This window comes from Panicum virgatum, chromosome 2K, assembly GCF_016808335.1.
Source record: "Panicum virgatum strain AP13 chromosome 2K, P.virgatum_v5, whole genome shotgun sequence".
NCBI classification, from domain to species: Eukaryota; Viridiplantae; Streptophyta; class Magnoliopsida; order Poales; family Poaceae; genus Panicum; species Panicum virgatum.
The window spans coordinates 61,607,069-61,626,721 of NC_053137.1; the positions used below are offsets into that span (position 1 = coordinate 61,607,069).

The following is a 19,653-nucleotide window of genomic DNA, read 5'->3' on the forward strand; positions in this document are numbered from 1 at the left end:
GGGTTTTTTCGATGGTTTCTGCGTGCGAGCAAAAAAGAATTCAGACATAAAGTTTCTAAGTAGATGGAAGATGTGATGGATTTGTTCTGCATAAAGGAATTGCAAGATTGAAGCGTGAACAAAAAAAATTGAAGTTTAGTCTTCTAGTTTTATTTCTTTGTTTTAGAGTTCTCTTTCTTATATTCGTGAAATCCCTCCTTTTGAGGCTAAGAACTTTTGTAACTTTTGGTTGTATATATTCACTTATAGATATAGAGCTAGGTTGACGACAACAACAACGACATAGTTTTTTTTTCCCAAGTAAGTTGGGGTAGGTTAGAGATGAAACCAAAAAAAAATAAAGGTCATGGTTCAGCATATTGATAGCTAGTCTTCAAGCGCTCATATCCAAAACTATCTCTTTAGAGATATTCCAATCCTTAAGATCTCTCTTAACCGACTCATCACAAGTCAGTTTAGGTCTACCTCTACCCCTCTTTACATTATCGACCCGCTCAAGAACCCCACTACGCACCGGCGCCTCAGGAGGCCTCCGTTGGACATGTCCAAACCATCTCAGCCGATGTTGGGTAAGTTTCTCTTCAATTGGTGCCACCCTGACCCTATCCCGAATAGCTTCGTTTCGGACTCTATCCCTCCTTGTGTGCCCGCAAAACCACCGCAACATCTGTATCTCTGCTACACTCAGTTGCTGGACATGTCGCCTTTTATAGGCCAACATTCAGCACCGTATAACATCGCCAGGCGAATTGCTGTCCTATAAAACTTGCCTTTTAGCTTTTGTGGCACCCTTTTGTCACAAAAGATGCCAGAAGCTTGACGCCATTTCAACCAGAAAACTGAAATTCTATGCCTAACATCTTCATTAATTTCGCCATCCTTTTGTAGCACCGATCCTAAATACCAAAAAATATCCTTCTGGACCACCACTTGACCATTTAGATTAACGTCTCCCCCCTCATTCTGATGTAGCGTGTCGCTAAGAGGGTTACGACCCAACAAGTTTCTTATGGGTTTCAAATCCATTAGAGTGGCTATTTTTTATGCTGGTTTGCCAAAACCTAACGCAACCCTCCTCCTTTACCCGGGCTTGGAACCGGCTATGCTGAGACGACTCAGGAGAGAGAGTCTTCCAGTCAACATAGGCGGCGTTCCAGTCAACATAGGTTAATTACATTATTCAAAAATAAATATAGGACGGCTGTACTTCTTTCAATGCATTCCAAGTAACCCGTGTTGCATAGGCTATTACTCTCTCCATTAATAATTATAGGTCGTTTGATTTTTTTTGTTCTAAGTTTTATGGATCATCTTGTTCAAAAATTTGTACACAATATCAATTTTTTTGTTGTGGCTTGGTTTATCAATACAAGTTCTTTAAAATAATTTAAATAATACGAGTAGTCAAATTTAAAATTAAAAAAATCAAATGACCAATAATTTGAAACAAGATTCTGAAAAAAGAAGGGCCATCAAATGATCAAGCCCTAAGCAGCAGCAGGAGCACTCTTACATCCTCGGCCCACCCTTGCAAGTGCAACTAGCCAGGAGTACTGTAGTGTTCGTTCCGTCGAGGCAAAGATCGGACGACCTAGCATCATCACCATCCACGGGCGGTCCCAGCAACGCTGCATCCTCTGCAGTAGGCCGTAGCCTCTGTCTGCGAGAATCATACGCTAGTACACACATGCGTACGCGCCTCACCGCCCGCGTCTGCTCTACACGCCGCCATGCCGGGCCGGCGGTCACGGCATGCCGTCGGCATGATTGGTGGCCCTGGGGCCTGGAAAGCAGCGTCGTCCATGGCGTCGCGCGCGCCTCGTGTACGCCGCCGGCGCGAGCCACCATCATTCTGCTCCTGAAAGCGTTTCGGGGGTGTGTTTAGTTCGCGAAAAATTTGCGAAAAAGTTATAGCATATTTCGGTTTTATTTGGCAATTATTATTCAACTATGGAGTAATTAGTCTCAAAAATTCATCTCATCATTTGCAACCAAATTGTGCAATTAGTTATATTTTTAACTATATTTAATACTCCATGCATGTATCGTAAGATTCGATGTGATGTGCGTCAGTGAAAAATTTTGGAAACTTTTCACGAAAATAAACACAGCCCACGAAGCGTGCCTGCGAAAACAGAGCAGCAGCGGGTGCAGGTACAATGCCGTGGCATACCGGGAGAAGCACGGAGGCTCGACACAGGATGACAAGCGCCTCTCATTGCTAAGGCTCTATTTAGATCTTTGTCCGTAAACCCGTAAAAACAGAAAAAAACATTATATCAAATGTTAGGACACATATATGGAATACTAAATGAAGTCTATTTATAATTTTTTTTGCATGGATGAGATGTAAATCGCGAGACGAATCTAATGAGCCTACTTAATCTATGATTTGCAACAGCGATGCTACAGTAATCATCCGCTAATTATAGATTAATCATAGATTAATTAGTATCATTAGATTCGTCTCACGATTCACAACTCATCTATGCAAAAAAATTTATAAATAGACTTCATTTAGTATATCAAATTAGTAAGATTCTAATGTAAAATTTTTACATGTAAAAAACTAAACACGGACTTAAAAAAAGCCTAGGCGCGACGCGGAAACCGGTGCAAGCTCTAGAGATGGCGTGCGCCGACGTGATCTGATGAGTGCGTGCGGAAGGCTGGAAGCTGCTGCGTGCCGGCCGGGCAGGCTAATCTCCGGCATGGCAGCGGCGTCAGCCTGACGGATGTTCATGTCGCGGAAGCAGAGGTGCTTGACTTTCTGGAGCTGCGACGGGGGCAGAGCTGCTTTCCTTCCTTTTATGCTTCTTCTGCATATTACTGTAGTAGCTTTTGGGCGTAAATTCCTGTGCGAATTACTAGTAGACGGGGAAGAATTTCTCCCGAGCAGGCTAATCGCAATCGAGGGGCATGCCAGGTTTCTGCTCCTGATCGATTGCCAGGCCATGCCGTCCTTTTGACCAGCCGGCAGCTTGACGACGGCCGGACGGTATGATCGCTTGGCACCTGACCTCCTTTTTTTATTCCATTCTCAGATCTGCGTTTTATTATGTTTGTTACTCCGGTAACAAACCTTGGTGTTTTGCTCCATCTATAAAGTGTCTGCTTTGGGCCTTGTTTAATTGCAAAATTCTAAATTCTAAAATCATCACATCATCGAATGAGAATCTTAATGCATGGAGTATTAAATCTAGACGAAATAAAAAAAAACTAATTGCATAGTTTGCTTGTAAATTACGAGACAAATCTAATGAGCCTAATTAGATTAATAATTAGACACTAAATTGCTACAGTAATTATATGCTAATGATAGATTAATTAGTCTTATTAAATTTGTCTTGTAGTTTACAAACGAGTTCTGTAATTAGTTTTGTGATTAGTCTATATTTAATACTTCAAATGTGAAAAAAAATCTATTTCAAAAATTTTACGGACGTAACTAAACAACCTAAGAGGTAGTAGATCTTTTTTTAAAAAAAAAACAGTGCTTCTTTCTCGCCTTCGAAGTTCGAACCCGCTCTGTACTCTGCCAACAGGCAAGAGGTAGTAGATCTTTTTTTAAAAAAAAACAGTCAGGTGGTAGAAGAATAGTGCAGGGGCAGAGAGAATCTATCTCATCGAACTGATTCCTTCAGTGCTGCAACTGTGCTGTACATGCCTTCAACAAACTTCCCAATATTTATTTAAAATGTAACCAAGTTGTGTGCAGTGCAAACATGGTTCCAGATTCCATCTTTCAAACGCCATACCCGTTTAATTCCAACCAAAACGATAAGCCGCGGCGCTTTCCCCACACGACTCTGAAAAGGAGGCCACATGCATGATGTAACCAGCAGACAACCAGTCCATGCTCTTCATCAGCCGGTGGATTGACGCTACCCCTGTCCATTACGCAGCACCCCCATGGCGCCTGGTCCGATCAGGTGCGCGACGCCATCTTCAGAGTCCAGACGAGCAGATTCGTATCGTCGCATGCCTGCACGGACAAAGGCATCAGGCAATCAGCCGTGCTGCCCACTCGGCACTACCACCCGGCAGGTTAGCTCGAACTCGCCCGTCAGGCCATCATCAGTCTCATCACCAGCGGGGCAGGCCATCAGCCGCCACTAGTAGTGCCAGCACGCTCGTAGGCCCCACGAGATGGCAGGCAGGCTGCAGAACAGTCGATAGTCCGGGTAGGGCATGGACCTCCATTCGATTTCGGTTGGGCTGCGCTGATAATGCATGGGTGGGGGTTGCGATGGCGACGCGAGAATTGTTGTTGGTCGAGCGGCCAGGCGCCCAGGCCAACCGATGATCGGGGCTGGGGCTGATCCGATGCATCGGCTGTTGATTGGCCTTGGATTCTTGCCTACCTACGGTTGTTACGAATCCGGATGATCACTTCCGTCAGGAAGAACACAAAAGAACAGATTGTTCTGTTTCGGGAACTGCCTGCTGGAGTGCTGGAGTTCGATCGATGTCCTTTCTCGTGAGCTTTGTGAACTGGACAGGAAACAGTGAGCACTGGATTCAGTGCTGGATGCGCTGAATCCTGATTAGGCAGGCCGGTAGGGGTGCAGTAGGGCTACATGCTGCGGTAAACACAAGACGGAACATGCATCTAAAGCACACGGGTTGCGAATCCAGAGAAGCGGCGTGGCGTGGTGCGAGCAGGTGGCATCGGCTCGCGTGGGCGGCCTCGGTGTCCGGCGTCGCTGCTCTCTAGGCTGATGGGCGGTTGCCACTGCCGCCTCCGTCAGCATCGCGGTCGTGCTAGGTAGTTCGGGTAAAATTGCTCAAGATGACGGTCCAAAGTCCGAGCAGCATAGCAAGATGCCGCTGCTGCTCCGTCTGAAACCGCCATGTGGTTGTTCGCCTGAAATTTCTCTGATGAGCGGCCAAATTCCAGCTGCAGCTGGTGTTGAAAGGTTTCCTGCAAATCCCGCCGTGACTCCGGGGCCGCCGTCCATGGCTCCGGCAGCCCGTCCACACGGGCCTGGACAGCAGCGACGCGCGGAGTATGAGCATGTCGGCGCCGGCACGTGGGGAGAGCCCAGCCTCCTCGCGACGATGCAATGCGCACGGGGGATATGCTCTGCTTCTTTACGCAGGAGTAAACGGGAAGCATGCGCCCGTTGATTGAACCAGATGAAACGGCTTTTCCTGGCCTACCAGGCTGCCGAGCGCCAACGGTGTACTGTGCCGTTCGCCGTTCCCCCATCCCGGCACCAACTCCCGGCACCTTACTAGTTTATTCCACTCGACTGAGGGGGCGTTTATTTCCCAAAAACAAAAATTTTTGGCTGTCACATCAGTGTTTGACCAGATGTCGGGAGGGTTTTTCGAACACTAATTAAAAAACTAATTTCAGAACTCACTTGTAAACCGCAAGACGAATCTTTTGAGGCCTTTGACCGCATCATTAACACATGTGGGTACTGTAGCACTTATGGCTCAAAAGATTCGTCTTGTCGTGTATATCCAAACTGTGTAATTAGTTTTATTATTTAATTATATTTAGTGTTTCATACATTTGTTCAAAGGGGAGGCGAAAATTTTTGGGAACTAAACGGGCTCTGAGCGAGACTGAATTCGTTCGTTGCGATGGCAGTCAGATCAGATCAATATCCGATCAGATCATTCGCTAGTCGCCAAACAAACGGCTTTGATTTCTAGCATGAAAATTCGTCGACTCCCAGACTTCTACAGCAGTCAGAGCAACTCCAGTGGGGCTTCTAAATTTATGTGAGCAAATGACTATTTAGAAGCCCACTTCTAAATTTTACTCACCTAAATATGGGTCTCCACTCCAGCAGGCAGAGTAAATTGAGCTTCCATTTTCTTAACTGACAATCGGGTCTCACATGTCATTCCCTCCGCACGCCACCCACCATTCCCACTCGCCCGTGCCCTCCCCGCGCCGCCGGCGCCCGCTCGTCGTCCGGTCGAAGTCTGCCACTTCCGCGCCGTATGCCGCTCGTGGCGCGCGGTCCTCTCCGGCCGGAGCTTCCTCGCCGCCCACGCGGCCCGCGCGGGGCCCGCTCCTCCTCACCGCCGGCCCGTACCGTAGCTGCCCGCGCTCGTGGCACGTCGACCTCGTGGACCTCGCCGGCACCGTCGCGAGGCGGAGGGCGGCACCTCTCTGTTCTTCCCGTGGCTCCTTCTCTTTTCCCGTGGCTCCTTCTCTGTTCTTCCTTGGTGCCGTTCTTTGTTCCTTGCACAGGGCGACGGCCTGAGGGCGGCCAAGGTGTGCGCGACCACGCTGAGGCCGGCGGCGGCCAGTGGCGCACGGCCCCGGCGCGGACCAGAGGCACACGGCCTTGGCGTGCAGCCCCGGCGCGGGCCAGTGGCCATGCCACACGCGGCCAGGGCGGCCAGCAGCGACGTGGCGAGGGCGGCAGCACCTTCCCCTCCTCAACGTTGAATCCGGCGGCGGCTTCGAGTCTGGCGGTGGCGCAGGGTGGGCGACGTGGACGACAGCAGCCATGGCCACGGGGTCCTCGGCGATCGGCGCACGCTGCCAGGGGGCGTGCGGCGCGCGACCACGTGGCCTCGGCGCGCGACCAGCCCAGGCACGGCGGTCAGGCAACGACGGCGGCCATGCGCGCGGGGTCCTCGGCGGTCGGTGCACGCGACCAGGGGGACGCGCTCCGCCAGTTCCGTGCGGCGGACCGGCGGCAGGGCCTCCTCGTCCTCGCCCACCGCTTCCTCTGGCTTCTGGGTTTGGATTTGGGTCCGAGGAGGAGGCAGATCGGTGGCGGGTGGGTGGCGGCGGGACGGAGCGCAGCCACCGGCGGCGGGATTGGAACGGGCGCTACGCTAGGTGGAGAACACAGAGAAGAAGAAAAGGGCAAAAAAAAAGTGGGGCCTATAGTTGGCAGCCCAAATAGAGGGCCACCAAATTGGGGGGTGGGGGAGAAATTTAGAAACCCTACCAAAATAGAAGCCTATTTGGAAGGCCTGCTGAAAATCAAATTTTTATATTTACTGTGTAAATATAAATATGATAGCCTATTTAGTCACACTGCTGGAGATGCTCTCACAGCGACGCGGATTTTATCACGGATGGGGATGGGTGGATGGCGACCGCCGCATTCCCAACCCAGGCCAAGCTCTCACGCTATTCCCCGTGGACCGACCGTGCACGAGTCCGACCGGCCTCAGAGGGCGACCGGCACGGATCCGTGCAGCGGCAGCCCGCCCCCACGAAACCACCGCGCGACACAGTACGACTCGCCCGGAGCTGCGTCGTCGCCGTTGCGGGAGGCGACGGAAACCGCCGCTGACCCGTGACCCGTGCGGGTGCCGGCCGCGCTGCACCGCACGGCCGCCCCCCGTGACCAGTGCCCCGGCCGTGCGCGCGCCTCGTACGCCCGCCAGCCGCGAACGCCTGCGTCGGGGTCCCCCGTGCCCCGGGAGCCAGCGCGCGCGGGGTCACGGCTCCGACCGCGCGCGCGGGCGGGCGACACCGGCGCGGTGGGGGGTCCGGCTAGTCCGAGCGCATTCGCGCCGCGGCCGCGGCGCAGGCCCGTCTCTCTCCTCCGCGCGGGCGGGCGACACCGGCGCGGTGGGGCGGCGCGGTGGGGGTCCGGCTAGTCCGAGCGCATTCGCGCCGCGGCCGCGGCGCAGGCCCGTCTCTCTCCTCCGCCAAGTCGCCAGCCTTTAAACGCCACGTCGCCCGGCATTCCCTCTCCATCCCAGAGAAGGGAGAGCAGCGGGCGCGGCGGCCGAAGCAGAAACGACACCCAAGTTCCCAACGGGCGGATTTTTAAGTGCTCGCACACCCGCCGCCGCCCCCTTCCCTTCCCCTTCCGCCCGCCCGCCCCCGCTTCGCCTTCTTTTTACCCGTCGGCCAAAGGGCAGCGGCCCGCGCAGCCGGGAGTTGGGGAGCGCTTGCTTGCCTGGTGCCCATGGCGGCGGCGCGGGCGTGCTTGGTAGCGCTCGCCGTGGCGGCGGCGCTCTTCCTCGAGGGAACTGCAGCGGCGGCGGCGGCGGCGGAGAATGCCGGGGCGGCGTCGCTGAAGCAGCGGCGGCGGCAGCTTCTGCGGCAGCGGCAGGTGCGCAGCCACCTCAAGCGCCTCAACAAGGCGCCGCTCGCCACCATCGAGGTACTGCCCCTTCGCCTCCTCCACCGCGCGCCGAGCGTACAAGTCCGTTCGATGCATTTCGCGTCCCCTTGTCAGAAATTTCGTTTTCTTTGCACAACGGAGTGAATCGAACTGAATCCGTAGGGGCAAGAAAAAAAAGGTGCTTCATTTTGCATGGGAGTAGTAGAAGAAAGCCGCCCTTTTGAGGCAGGGGTCGTTCTTGCGCCGCGCTTGCTGCTTTGCCTGGTCCACCCCGTCGCTTTGGAAGGGTTGAATGGCTGTTCCTCAGGGACCATCCATGCATTGGGCTTGGTTTCCTTTCGTTGCGGGAGGGAAAAGTCGCGCTTTTGGAGAAATTTTATGGGCGCCCGTGCTCCTTTGGTTCATTGAATCCGAAGCGAAAGATGCTTGCTTTTAGTTGCTTTGTTTACTCTCTTTGCTGTTGAACTCAAGTCATTTCTTAACCTTGCTACATTTTCGCTACATTTGTTCAGAGAAAAAAATTGCATTTCCTTTCTCGAATCATTCCTCTCCTAATTTTGGCACAATCTTCTTTTTTTTTTCTGCATTTTTGCAACTACTGATACGAGAGATCAACTAACAGAGCCCAGACGGTGACTTCATAGACTGCGTGCACATCTCCAACCAGCCTGCCTTCGATCACCCGTTCCTCAAGAACCACACCATCCAGGTTCCTCTCTCTGCAGCACCCATGCGCTTTTCATTTCACTGCTCGAGTGTAGACAAGCTGCAGAGCTTCTCTCCCCCACATGCATCATGACATCGCTCAATGGTGCTCCATCATCGCCTTTCAGATGCGGCCTGCCTACCACCCGGAAGGCCTGTATGATGAGTCCAAGGTTGCATCTCAACAGCAGACCCAGACCATCACCCAGATGTGGCATCAGAATGGCAAGTGCCCAAAGGACACGATACCTATCAGGAGGACCAAGAAGGAGGACGTCCTAAGAGCAAGCTCTGTGAGGAGGTATGGCAAGAAGAGGCACCGTAGCACCCCCAACCCCATGTCTGTTGACCCTGACATGCTCAATGAGAGTGGCCACCAGGTACAGAACAATACATCTATAATGCTTCATCCAAGAATCACCTTCATATTAGCACTTAGCAGTGCTAATCCTGTTTATGTGTTTGCTCTATCTCCCATTGAGCAGCACGCCATAGCTTATGTGGAGGGGGACAAGTACTATGGCGCCAAGGCCACCATCAATGTGTGGCAACCGAAGATCGAGCAGGCCAATGAATTCAGCCTGTCCCAGCTCTGGATCTTGGGGGGCTCCTTCGGCCAGGACCTCAACAGCATCGAAGCAGGATGGCAGGTGTGACATGGGAGGGAGATGGAAAGAGAAACTCAGTTCATGAAAAGTTCTATTAAATGCTGCCTTGCAGCTTCCATTTCTGTTCTTCATCTTCTTCCCTGCCGCTCAATAATTTCAACTCTGCATGCGTCAATAATTTCTGTGTGCTGCAATAATGATATAAGCACTGGTGCTGACAGAGGCAGAGAGCCATTAAATGCGTAGGAGCTAGGCTAGATTCTCTATTGACACATAGCTTTTCTCTTTGATGAGCTCTGCTGGCGTAGTACTGTTTAGGAGCTAAGCATGCTGTAATTGTGGACTGATATGTGCAGTCTCATTTGTTGTGGCTAACGCCTCTACGCTCTCCACGTAATTGCAGGTTAGCCCAGACCTGTATGGAGACAACAACACTAGGCTCTTCACCTACTGGACTGTAAGATAAACATTACATTCCTTTCAATCTTCATGAGCAATTGTTTTTAGTTTATCTTTGTCTTCTGCCTAGATCTACATCCCTATCATTTGATTATCAAATTGGATAATGACCTAATGATACTGATTTTGTATTTGCTTTGGATACTGCAGAGTGATGCATATCAAGCAACAGGATGCTACAACCTGTTGTGCTCGGGGTTCATCCAGATAAATAATCAGATCGCCATGGGTGCCAGCATCTTCCCCATCTCCAACTATGGTGGCTCCCAATATGACATCAATATTTTGGTGTGGAAGGTAAATTCCAAAAAGCTCTCACATGCTGAGCATACGAAATCAAATTCGCGGATGGGTCCGGACAGAATCCGTGCCCACCTGTCTCTTGTTCTTTCTGAAGGCACCTTCAGGCTTGAGTCAAGGCTACAACTGTGGCCCTGGCCCTGTTTGTGGACGTACTCGTCGCAGTCACAGTTGTCCCCATGGATAATTCAAAAAAAAAACAGTTGTCCCCATGCAGGAACTAGATTTGTCTGCTAATGCAACCACTGATAATTATTGCCATTTTTAACAATTTTCCACAAAATTATTCACCCTTGAGCTCACGTTTCTACTGTAAGAAAATCTCACCCTTTCCTTCCAGAAGATATTGCAAATCCTAGCTATTTTCGTGCATTTCCAAAATTTGGCTGGAAAATGAAGTAGTTTGCAGGTCGTTTTCATCAAAGGGCGGCACCTTTCCATAGTGCATATGAGGAACACATGATAAAATTTCTGCTGCGCATGCATGATAGTAGCACCTACTTCAATATTATCTGATCTTCCTATCTGCTGATTTTGCCCGAAAATCATGGTTCTTTGCAGGACCCAAAGGAGGGAAACTGGTGGTTGCAGTTCGGTAACAATTACGTTCTAGGCTACTGGCCGTCCTTCCTCTTCTCCTACCTGGCTGACAGTGCCTCCATGATCGAGTGGGGTGGCGAGGTAGTGAACTCGGAGCCTGATGGCAGCCACACCTCCACACAGATGGGTAGTGGCCACTTCCCGGAGGAAGGGTTTGGCAAGGCCAGCTACTTCAAGAACATCCAGGTGGTGGACTCGTCCAACAACCTCAAGGCGCCGAAGGGCGTGGGCGCCTTCACCGAGCAGTCCAACTGCTACGACGTGCAGAATGGCAACAATGGCGACTGGGGCACGTACTTCTACTATGGCGGTCCTGGGAAGAACTCTAACTGTCCATAGTGAAGATTGAGCTTGCTATCAGAGCCCTAACACCCCCTTGACACCTTTGTATCATCCAGTAAATTAGTCTATATACCTCATTTTCTTTAATCTTTTTTCCTTGTTCTTGGCTTTTGGTTTTTACTTCTACCCCTAGTTTATTAACTTCTAGGCGAGTGTGTGTTGACATGTGAATTTGTTCTCTGCCTCAGAGATGTTGGTCGTCTGATTCTAGGGAGGAGCGTGGTCAAGTTTCTGAAGAGGAACAGGCCTGTGTGGTTTGGTTTGTGCCTTGTGTCTGTCAAGTAATTTTGTTTCACCCCATGCCTTTCAACCTGTTTGCAAGTTGAATTGAATTGATTAATTGTTGGTGCCCGTGAGCCTGGCAACCCATGTGTGTTTTCTATTCTGAAAAGTGGGTAATCGAGTGCTTAGCTGTTGGAAGATGTGCAAAGATGCCAACTTTCTGTGTGCCTAGTTAGGTGGCCACTGAGGCACCTGGAAAAGTGTAATCTGGGCGATTATGATTATTTATAAATAGATATGCAGTATGGTGGGTGCTAGACCTCGAGTCTTAGCAGCATTTTGAAGGTGCTGCCACTGTAGGCTGGTGGAATTCACATTTCAAGCAACAATGCAGGCACCATCCCTTCAACAATATAGCTGAGTGCATCTTGGTTGCTGCTGATTGGTACATCAGCATGTGTGAGGTGCCTAACTTTTGACGTTTTGGTAGTGGCCTTGGGCTGGATTCTGACCCATGGTCTTGTGAGGTATTTCTAGCTAGTGCTTTGATGGTGGCATCCAGTGATCAATTCCTCACATGTCAACCATATTGTTTTCAGTGGATCATTCCGAGTGGGTGCAATACAGTGTGTTTGGAAAGATAACAGATTGCAACAACTGTCATACACAAACAAGTCATGACCAGCTTTTGCCTATCTGGTCTACAAACAATCTGAACCAAGAACATCTTGCTAGTTCAGGGCTTCAGGCTTTTCAAACACAGGATATAAGAAAATTACTGCAGTACAAAAAAAAGCAGCAGTATTAGTCTTTTCTGTCTTTTTTTTCCACACTAGGAATCCATCAGTCTCGGCCCATCAGCAGTGGTCAGTTGGAGCGTCGGTACGTGCCCGCGGCTCACGGGCACGCACCAAACTCTCACGTCTCAGTGTCTCGCGTCTCACCAAAGGGTTGGCTTCTTGCCGCTTGCCCTGCTTCACATGGGAAACAGGACGCCCTAGCTGCCTCCTTTTTGGTTGGATTCGTCGCGGAAATAATTACAGCAGCAAGATCCATCCAGGGCGTGCATCGCTGCGTGCATGGCGCCCATGGAATCATAGCTGTCCCTGCACTGCATGCAGGCCTCTGCTCGATCTGACTGTGCCTCCTCACTGAGTCACTGCAGGCCCTGCCGTTGCTGAGTGCTGACTGCTAGCTCGGCGGCTAGAGCTTTGGAGTTGGCCAGTTGGGACTTGGGAGAGGAGGGTGCATGGGTGGATGTAGATGGGTCATGGCATGGGTGGCCATAGCGTGACAGCTTTCACGGTCCATGTTCTTGCCCGGCGGACAGAAGGCCCCGGCGGCTGTCATCGGTGCCGGCCTTGTTTGCGAGCCCTTTTTTTACATCCACATGTGTGAGATTCTTCGGAAAGAGATTGTGCCTTCTCCTTCCAGTATCGGAGTATCCCCACCTACCAACCAACCTCTTCTTACCAATACAGTTGTGCGAGCTCTTTGTTTTGTTTTGGCCTTCGAGGGTATAACTGTATTTGGCTGAACTTTATTGGACCCATACTGCAAGCCTAGATACCATTTAGTCCTCTTTTTTATGTATACGAATAACAGGTTTTTTCTAATAGGATACAGAGGTTTAAATGATACCCTTTTTTTAAAAAAATACGTTTCAAATGATTCGCTGAGCAGCAATGACATCTTTGTATCTGATCTCTGAACTCTTGTAGGAACAGGATGATCATATCCATAATGACTGTGCCCGGCTTTCGCAGAAAAGGCCATATGATATGCTGAGCCAAATGCAGCACGTCGCGCAGAAGCGGAGCATAAACTGGTCGCCCTGTGCTGTGCTTTGCCAGCATGCATGGCGTACTGCGAGTCTGCAGAGAGACGCAGCGGCGGCGGCGTAAAGCTCGCCGGCGCGTCTTCCGACTTGGCACAGTGTTCCTGAACGTTGTATGCATTTCTCTCCTTTCCCCCCGCCACAGCCTTTCGGTGATGCAGTTGAAGGGGGAGCAGAAGCAGATCAGGCATGGAGATTTGGGGCGTGATCGATCGAGGACCCCGTAGTGTCGAAGCCACACCCGCACTTTGAACGGAGAGGAGAAGCGAGCAACCTGCAGAGGCTCCAGCCATGGCCCAGGGCTGCCATAGTGCCATCTGCCTGGCCCCAGGAAAGTGGCCCAAAAATCCAAATACCCCTCTTCAAAAAGCTTCCGCGTGTGGGCCGGTCCTAGTTATCTGCAGTAGCAGGCCTAGAAGATAGCTCCGCCTCCGCTAAATGGCCCACACGCGCACCGGCCGGCCCATTTTGCGAGCACGCGATCCCGGAGATCCTATATATTTATTTTTTTGTAAGATTTTTTCTTCTATATCTTTCATTGTTTGAGATGTGTGCAGAGTATAATGAACCGATCAGATCAAAACGGGTGAGACAGCATGCGTACCGTGTGTGCAGGTTGGTGGATGGAGCTAGACACGTGTTGTAGCATTGGCTATAGTGGATGAGCATCAGACTGGTTGGACGGAGTAGTTGGACGGAGAATTCATGTAAGATGTGAAATTTTGATTTCAATTTTCTATTGAATCGTAAGTGTATTTTGAATTCCATTTGTACCACTGTATTACTTAGAATTTATACAACAAAATAAGATGCAGTATGAATATATTTAAAATTTTAAACATTTTTTTTTTAAAAAAAATCAACATTCAAAATATAGTGCTTCAACACTCTGAAAATATATGTTCAATAATTTGGATGTACTCCTTCAACATTTTCGTATAAAATGTTTGACTGGTTTGTTACAATTGTTGAACTAAGTTTGGATAAGTGTTGAATCTAGTAGTTTAAAATGTTAGACTATAATGGTTCAATATCTTTTAAATAAGATTGAATATTTGAATGATTGTAATAGTTATAGAATAGAGAAAAGAAATCCACAGCTCAACTCCTCTTTTTGCTTGCTGCTGTGCATATGCATGCGTGCTGTCAGGCGGTAATAAGCCTCCTGAGTAGGGTTGAAAACGGTCGGGATAAATCCCGTTCCGTTCCGCTTTCTAGATTTTATCCGCTCGTTTTTGTATTTTTGGACAAATATGGAATTGGTACGAAATACAGGATGTCAAATTTGAAAACGAGACGGAAACGGTTTGGCTTGTATCCCGATCGATTTCCGTATTTCCCGTATTTTATCGGGATATCCCGTTTTTACTAATTCGGTATATACCGTTTTTACTACTATGTGTGTGGCTATGACTATGAATTTGCTAAATCTTCTATCTAAGTGCAGGCTTATGAGTTGCGACTATATATTGCACTACTATGTGCGTGGTTGTGAATTATTATCATAGTTTACAATTACTTGTGTTATTATCATTTGTCTATTATTTTCATGTACTCATGTTTGGTTTGTTGGATAATTGGGTATCGTATGGGTCGGTGTGTTTCCGTTTTGCTTTTCGTAGACCGTTCGTTTTCGACACATATCCGTTCGAATTGGTTCATTTTCGATATCCCGTAAGTCCGTATTCGTTTTCGTGTTCGACTATTCTGTTTTCGATATCATTTTCGTATTAAAATATAAAAGTGAAAACGGTAATGGGGTTATCCCGACCACTCCCGACCGTTTTCAACCCTACTCCTGAGTCCTGCGCAGCGCGTCTACATGTGATTGGATGATGGGCCAATGGGTCTGGTTGATGGGCCATGGTGGGCTGTTCCATTTCAACGATTTCTATCGCATGGAAGATGTATAGGAGCCCCCACACGATCCATCATCACCCATCCTCGCCTGCGTTTTTTTTTCATTTTTATATTTAAAAAAACAAAATTTCAAAAATATATGCTGAATAGGGAAATTTTCAAAAATGGGTGCTTGTCGCCCCCCTTATGGGCGACAGGGTGCCTGTCGCGCCATCCAGTTGGCGACATGACCTAAATATATAAAAAAAATTACATTTAGGTCCTGGCGCCCAGGGCGCATTAAACAGTGAAATTGTAAAATCGATATAAAATCGTATAAAAATAAAAAAATACAAACTCAACTGTTATGGATTCTATGAAACAGGATCTACAACTTTTGTTACATAAAGTTTTTCATTTGATCAATGTATCTTGCTCTATTTTAAATACAATTTTAATGCACTTTTATTTAAATCTCAAGATCCATCCTTTGGATACGTGTCATCTTTGGCCAGAGTGTTTAATATGGTGAGAATAGGCTTGTAAAAAATTGGTAGGCCCAGAAAACATTTCTAGAATAAGTTTTTAAATTAGATCTTGCAATATGTCTAGTTTAAATGGGTTATTTATCCATACTGCTATACTGAGTATTTGAAGCCATAACTTTTAAAGTACTATTATTTTATTTCCTAAGAGCTATAAAAAAAGTTTGGTAAATTTTAGATAAGCACAACTATACCAAATGAATTATTTCAGATTTTTCTAGGTACAAGAACTATTTTTCTTGATTTAGATACATTGATCAAATGAAAAACTTTATGTAACAAAAGTTGTAGATATTATTTCATAGAATCCATAACATTTGAGTTTATATTTTTCCAATTTTTTTATGATTTTATATCAATTTTACAAGTTCACTGTTTAATGCGCCCTAGGCGCCAGGACCTAAATGTAATTTTTTTTACATTTAGGTCATGTCGCCAACTGGATGGGCGACAGGCACCCTGTCGCCCATTAAGGGGGGGCGACAGACACCCATTTTTGAAAATTTTCCTATTCGGCATATATTTTTGAAATTTTGTTTTTTTAATATAAAAATGAAAAAAGGCCCTCGCCTCTGTCTTCTCATTTCTAGACCAACAACAAATCCAAACCAAGAAGACTGTTACTGTAGGCCTAGTCGTATGATCTTAAGCCAAACTTGTTCGAATTACTACATGTCCTAACTTCTGTAATACTACGAGTCAAAAAAAATTGTAATACTTAGACCACCATAAGTTCTACTCCCTTCATTCAATTTTGATTGATATATTTTCATATGGCACAATGACCAAAGGCACCAAGTGTGCTTATCAGTCTAATAAATACAACATATACATTTTTATTACTCCTCTAATGTTCTAACTGGAAACTCCTCGTTACTGGTTGTTATTTATGTTTTTTGCCACATGTCATGCCAATAGCAAATATAACTATCATTTTTGAACATTTGAGTTTTTAAAATCTAGCTATCAAAAGTGAATAGAGGGGGTACTACACATGAAAAAAATATGCCTTGTTTTGTGATGTTAGGCCTGACTGAATGATCTTAAGCAAGATTATAGTGCAAATGAACGTGATAAGATTTATGTGAAAAATTACAAAGTATCATGTACAAGGCCGCCTGTATATATGACTCCTATTAACTCATGACCATTAAAACAATGTTATTTTGAGTGGTTCTTCAATGTAAATCTTTTTTATCCATGTTAATGTTGGTTTATTTTACGGTTGCGTGAATTGGAGTTTACCAAACCAAAGACGACTCTATCTGATCCTATAATCCACCTTGGATCATAAAGTCATAAAATCCAAAGATTAGAATCAGGAAGCTGGCAATCTTGATCATAAATCTGCCTATAGAGTAATGGCCAATGGGATGACATATTCTTAAAGAAAAAGAAAAGTATCGGTCAATGGATGCCACGAACTTGATACAGAGCACTGTCATCCATGGACGTACACTAAACTAGTGCTGTACTTAATGGTCTCTTACTGACACGTGCGTATGCAAATTAACTAATTAAGTCTATAACTAATAAGCTCTCCAAATTAAAGCTAACTACTGGAACTCCCCCAAATCGATCAGCTCCTCCTGGGCACAAGGCGCGGGCGCAGCGGCTTCTTCATGACGGTGGTGAACTCGCGCTTCTCCTCGAACTCCACCTCGTGCCCGGGCGCCTCCCGCCACTCGAACTCCCTCACCATGTTGGCCACGAAGTACTCGAGGTGCAGCATGGCGATGGACATCCCGGCGCAGATCCTCCGCCCCACGCCGAACGGCATCATCCGGATCCCCTTGGTTCCCGTCATGTCCACGCCCGCGCCGTCGCCGCCCTCAAGGAACCGCTCCGGCAAGAACTCCATCGGCCTCTCCCACTCCCGCCCGTCCCGGCCCATCTCGGCCACCATGAAGTTCACCGTCGCGCCCTTGGGGATCAGGTACCCGCCGACGTCCATGTCGTCCGCGGCCATGTGCGGCAGCACGAAGTGGCCCGGCGGGTGCTTGCGCAGGCCCTCGAGGATCACCGCCTTGAGGTACGGCATGTGATGGACGGCCTCCTCCGAGACCTCTTCGGCGTCGTCGCCGCAGGTGGCCCTGATCTCGGCGTGGAGGCGCTCCTGGACGGCCGGGTTCTTGACCAGCTCGGCCATGATCCACTGCAGCCCCGTGGAGGTGGTGTCGGTGCCGGCGGTGAGGAACTCGGAGCAGAGCGTGACGATCTCGCCGTCGGTGAGCGGGCGGTGGCCCTCCTCCGGGAGCGTGATGTCCAGCAGGGTGTCCACGTACGAGTGCTGGAACGTGGTCTCGCTCGTCGGTGCCTGGCCTTCCTTGATCTGCCGCTTGTACTCCCGCCGGGCGTTGATCAGCGGCACGAAGAGCTCCATCTGGCGCCGCCGCAGGGAGCGCGCGGCCTGGAGGCGCCCGCGGAAGATGTGCTTGGTGATGGACGGGAAGAAGAAGAAGACGCTCATCTGCTGGGAGATGTAGAGCAGCCAGGCGCGCTCGGCGTCCTCGATGGCGCGCACCGCGGGCTCGCCGAGCCGCTCGCCGAAGCACATGAGCACGAGGAGGCAGAACATGGTGTAGCGGAACGCCTCCATGGCGTCGCCGGGCGCGCCGCCCCCGCCCGCGCCCGCGCGCAGCTTGTCCAGGAGCACGCCGCGCACCCAGGCGCGCGCCGGCGAGAAAAGCCGGACACGCGACGGGTGCAGCGTCTCGGCGACGAGGTTGCGGCGCAGGAGGCGCCAGAGGGGCCCGTAGTCGGCGTTGGTGATGATTTTGCCGCCGACGCCCAGGAGCGCGCCGGTGGCGGGCTTGGGCCGGTTGGCGATCGTGACGGCGCCGGCGCCCACGAGCGCGGCGTGCGCGAGGCGGCGGTCGGCCACGAAGACGGCGAGGCGGGAGCCGATCCGGAGCGTCACCACGGGGCCGTACCGCTCGAAGAGCTGGAGCAGGAGCGGCTCCACGTCGGCGGCGGAGTGGCGCAGCCACAGCAGGTTGCCGAACAGCGGCACTGCCGGCGGGCCCGACGGGAGGCGGCGGTTCCTGGCGTGGCGGCGCAGGGCGAGGAGGGAGAGCAGGAGGGCGCCGGCGAGGAGGAGCCAGCTGGTCTCCATGGCGAGGCGATCTTTCGCGACGAAACGAAAAACGAAACCCCTAGTTGTCGTGTTGATGTCGTGGCTGGGCAGATGAGACGCGAACGGGATTCCAGTTTATAGCCGGGGCCCGTACGCGGAGTCCCGCGTTCGTACAACATGGTGGGATAAGCCGATAAGGTTTCGACATGGTTTTCTTCTTGAAGACGAAGGATTGATTCGAAGAGTTCAAGATAGCCTTACGAGAGGAGAGACGATAGACGATAGATCCTGTTGGTCCCGAGCTGCATACGCGATGAATTGCCCCGTCGCCTCGCTCCACATCAGCAGCTACCTCGTAGAACGTCGCCACCGGCCTTCGACTGAACATATCCTCCGCGCCGCCGCTCACCACACGACGCGCACACTCCGTGCGACCGAACTCCGTTATCACTGGCCTCCGTCCAGCAGGCGCACCGCGCGACGCCGACGGCTCGGCCCTCGGACAGAGGCTCCGGTGCTCGGCGCCGGTGCGCCATGCCAGGGCTACCGGCGTCGAAGTGAGGGCGATACCCTCTTCTCAGTCTTGCTCGCCGGGTCCGGGCTCGCCCGCGGGCGCCGCTGGTCGCCATATCCGACGATCTGGGGTGGACGGTATTTCATTTACCGTCCACCACCTGAGCAGCTGAGGGCCGTCCAATCCGCATCCTGCAGACACCTGATGCCAATGCGTTGTGTAAGCGCCCTCTCGTCATCCGCAGCGCTGCTTCGCCGGCTTCGTCCCTCGCCGCCGCCCATCGCTCCGTCCGCCGAAGCGCTACTCTGAGCACGCCGTGGTTGCCGACTACCGCATGGCAGGTCGCTGGTGCGCGCGCTGCCTGCACTTCCCCGCGAGTAACGGCTCGGAGAGAGGCTGCGGTGCTGGGTGCCGCCACTGGCGGCGGCGGCGTCGAAGTGAGGGCGGTATCTGCGTCCAGGCCTCGCTCGCCGGTTCCCGGTTCGCCCGCGGGCGGCGCTGGTCGCCATTCGCGACGTCCGGGGGTGGACGGTATTTCATTTACCG

The 19,653-nt window shown here is 50.3% G+C and overlaps 2 protein-coding genes across 2 annotated transcripts; one reads left to right on the forward strand and one right to left on the reverse strand.

The window, feature by feature from the left end:
- The first annotated feature begins 7,690 nt into the window (after nucleotides 1-7,690).
- LOC120692439 lies at nucleotides 7,691-11,437 on the forward strand. Its single transcript, XM_039975740.1, has 7 exons — nucleotides 7,691-8,099; nucleotides 8,683-8,769; nucleotides 8,894-9,145; nucleotides 9,251-9,415; nucleotides 9,777-9,830; nucleotides 9,983-10,129; nucleotides 10,694-11,437. The coding sequence occupies exons 1-7, from the start codon at nucleotides 7,902-7,904 to the stop codon at nucleotides 11,069-11,071; spliced, it is 1,281 nt and encodes a 426-aa protein (XP_039831674.1). The 5' UTR covers nucleotides 7,691-7,901; the 3' UTR covers nucleotides 11,072-11,437.
- A 4,968-nt stretch (nucleotides 11,438-16,405) lies between these two features.
- Nucleotides 16,406-18,632, reverse strand: LOC120692447 (cytochrome P450 89A2-like). The gene has a single exon (XM_039975753.1). It carries the CDS (start codon nucleotides 18,630-18,632, stop codon nucleotides 17,097-17,099), a length of 1,536 nt encoding a protein of 511 aa, XP_039831687.1. The 3' UTR covers nucleotides 16,406-17,096.
- Between the last annotated feature and the right edge of the window lie 1,021 nt (nucleotides 18,633-19,653).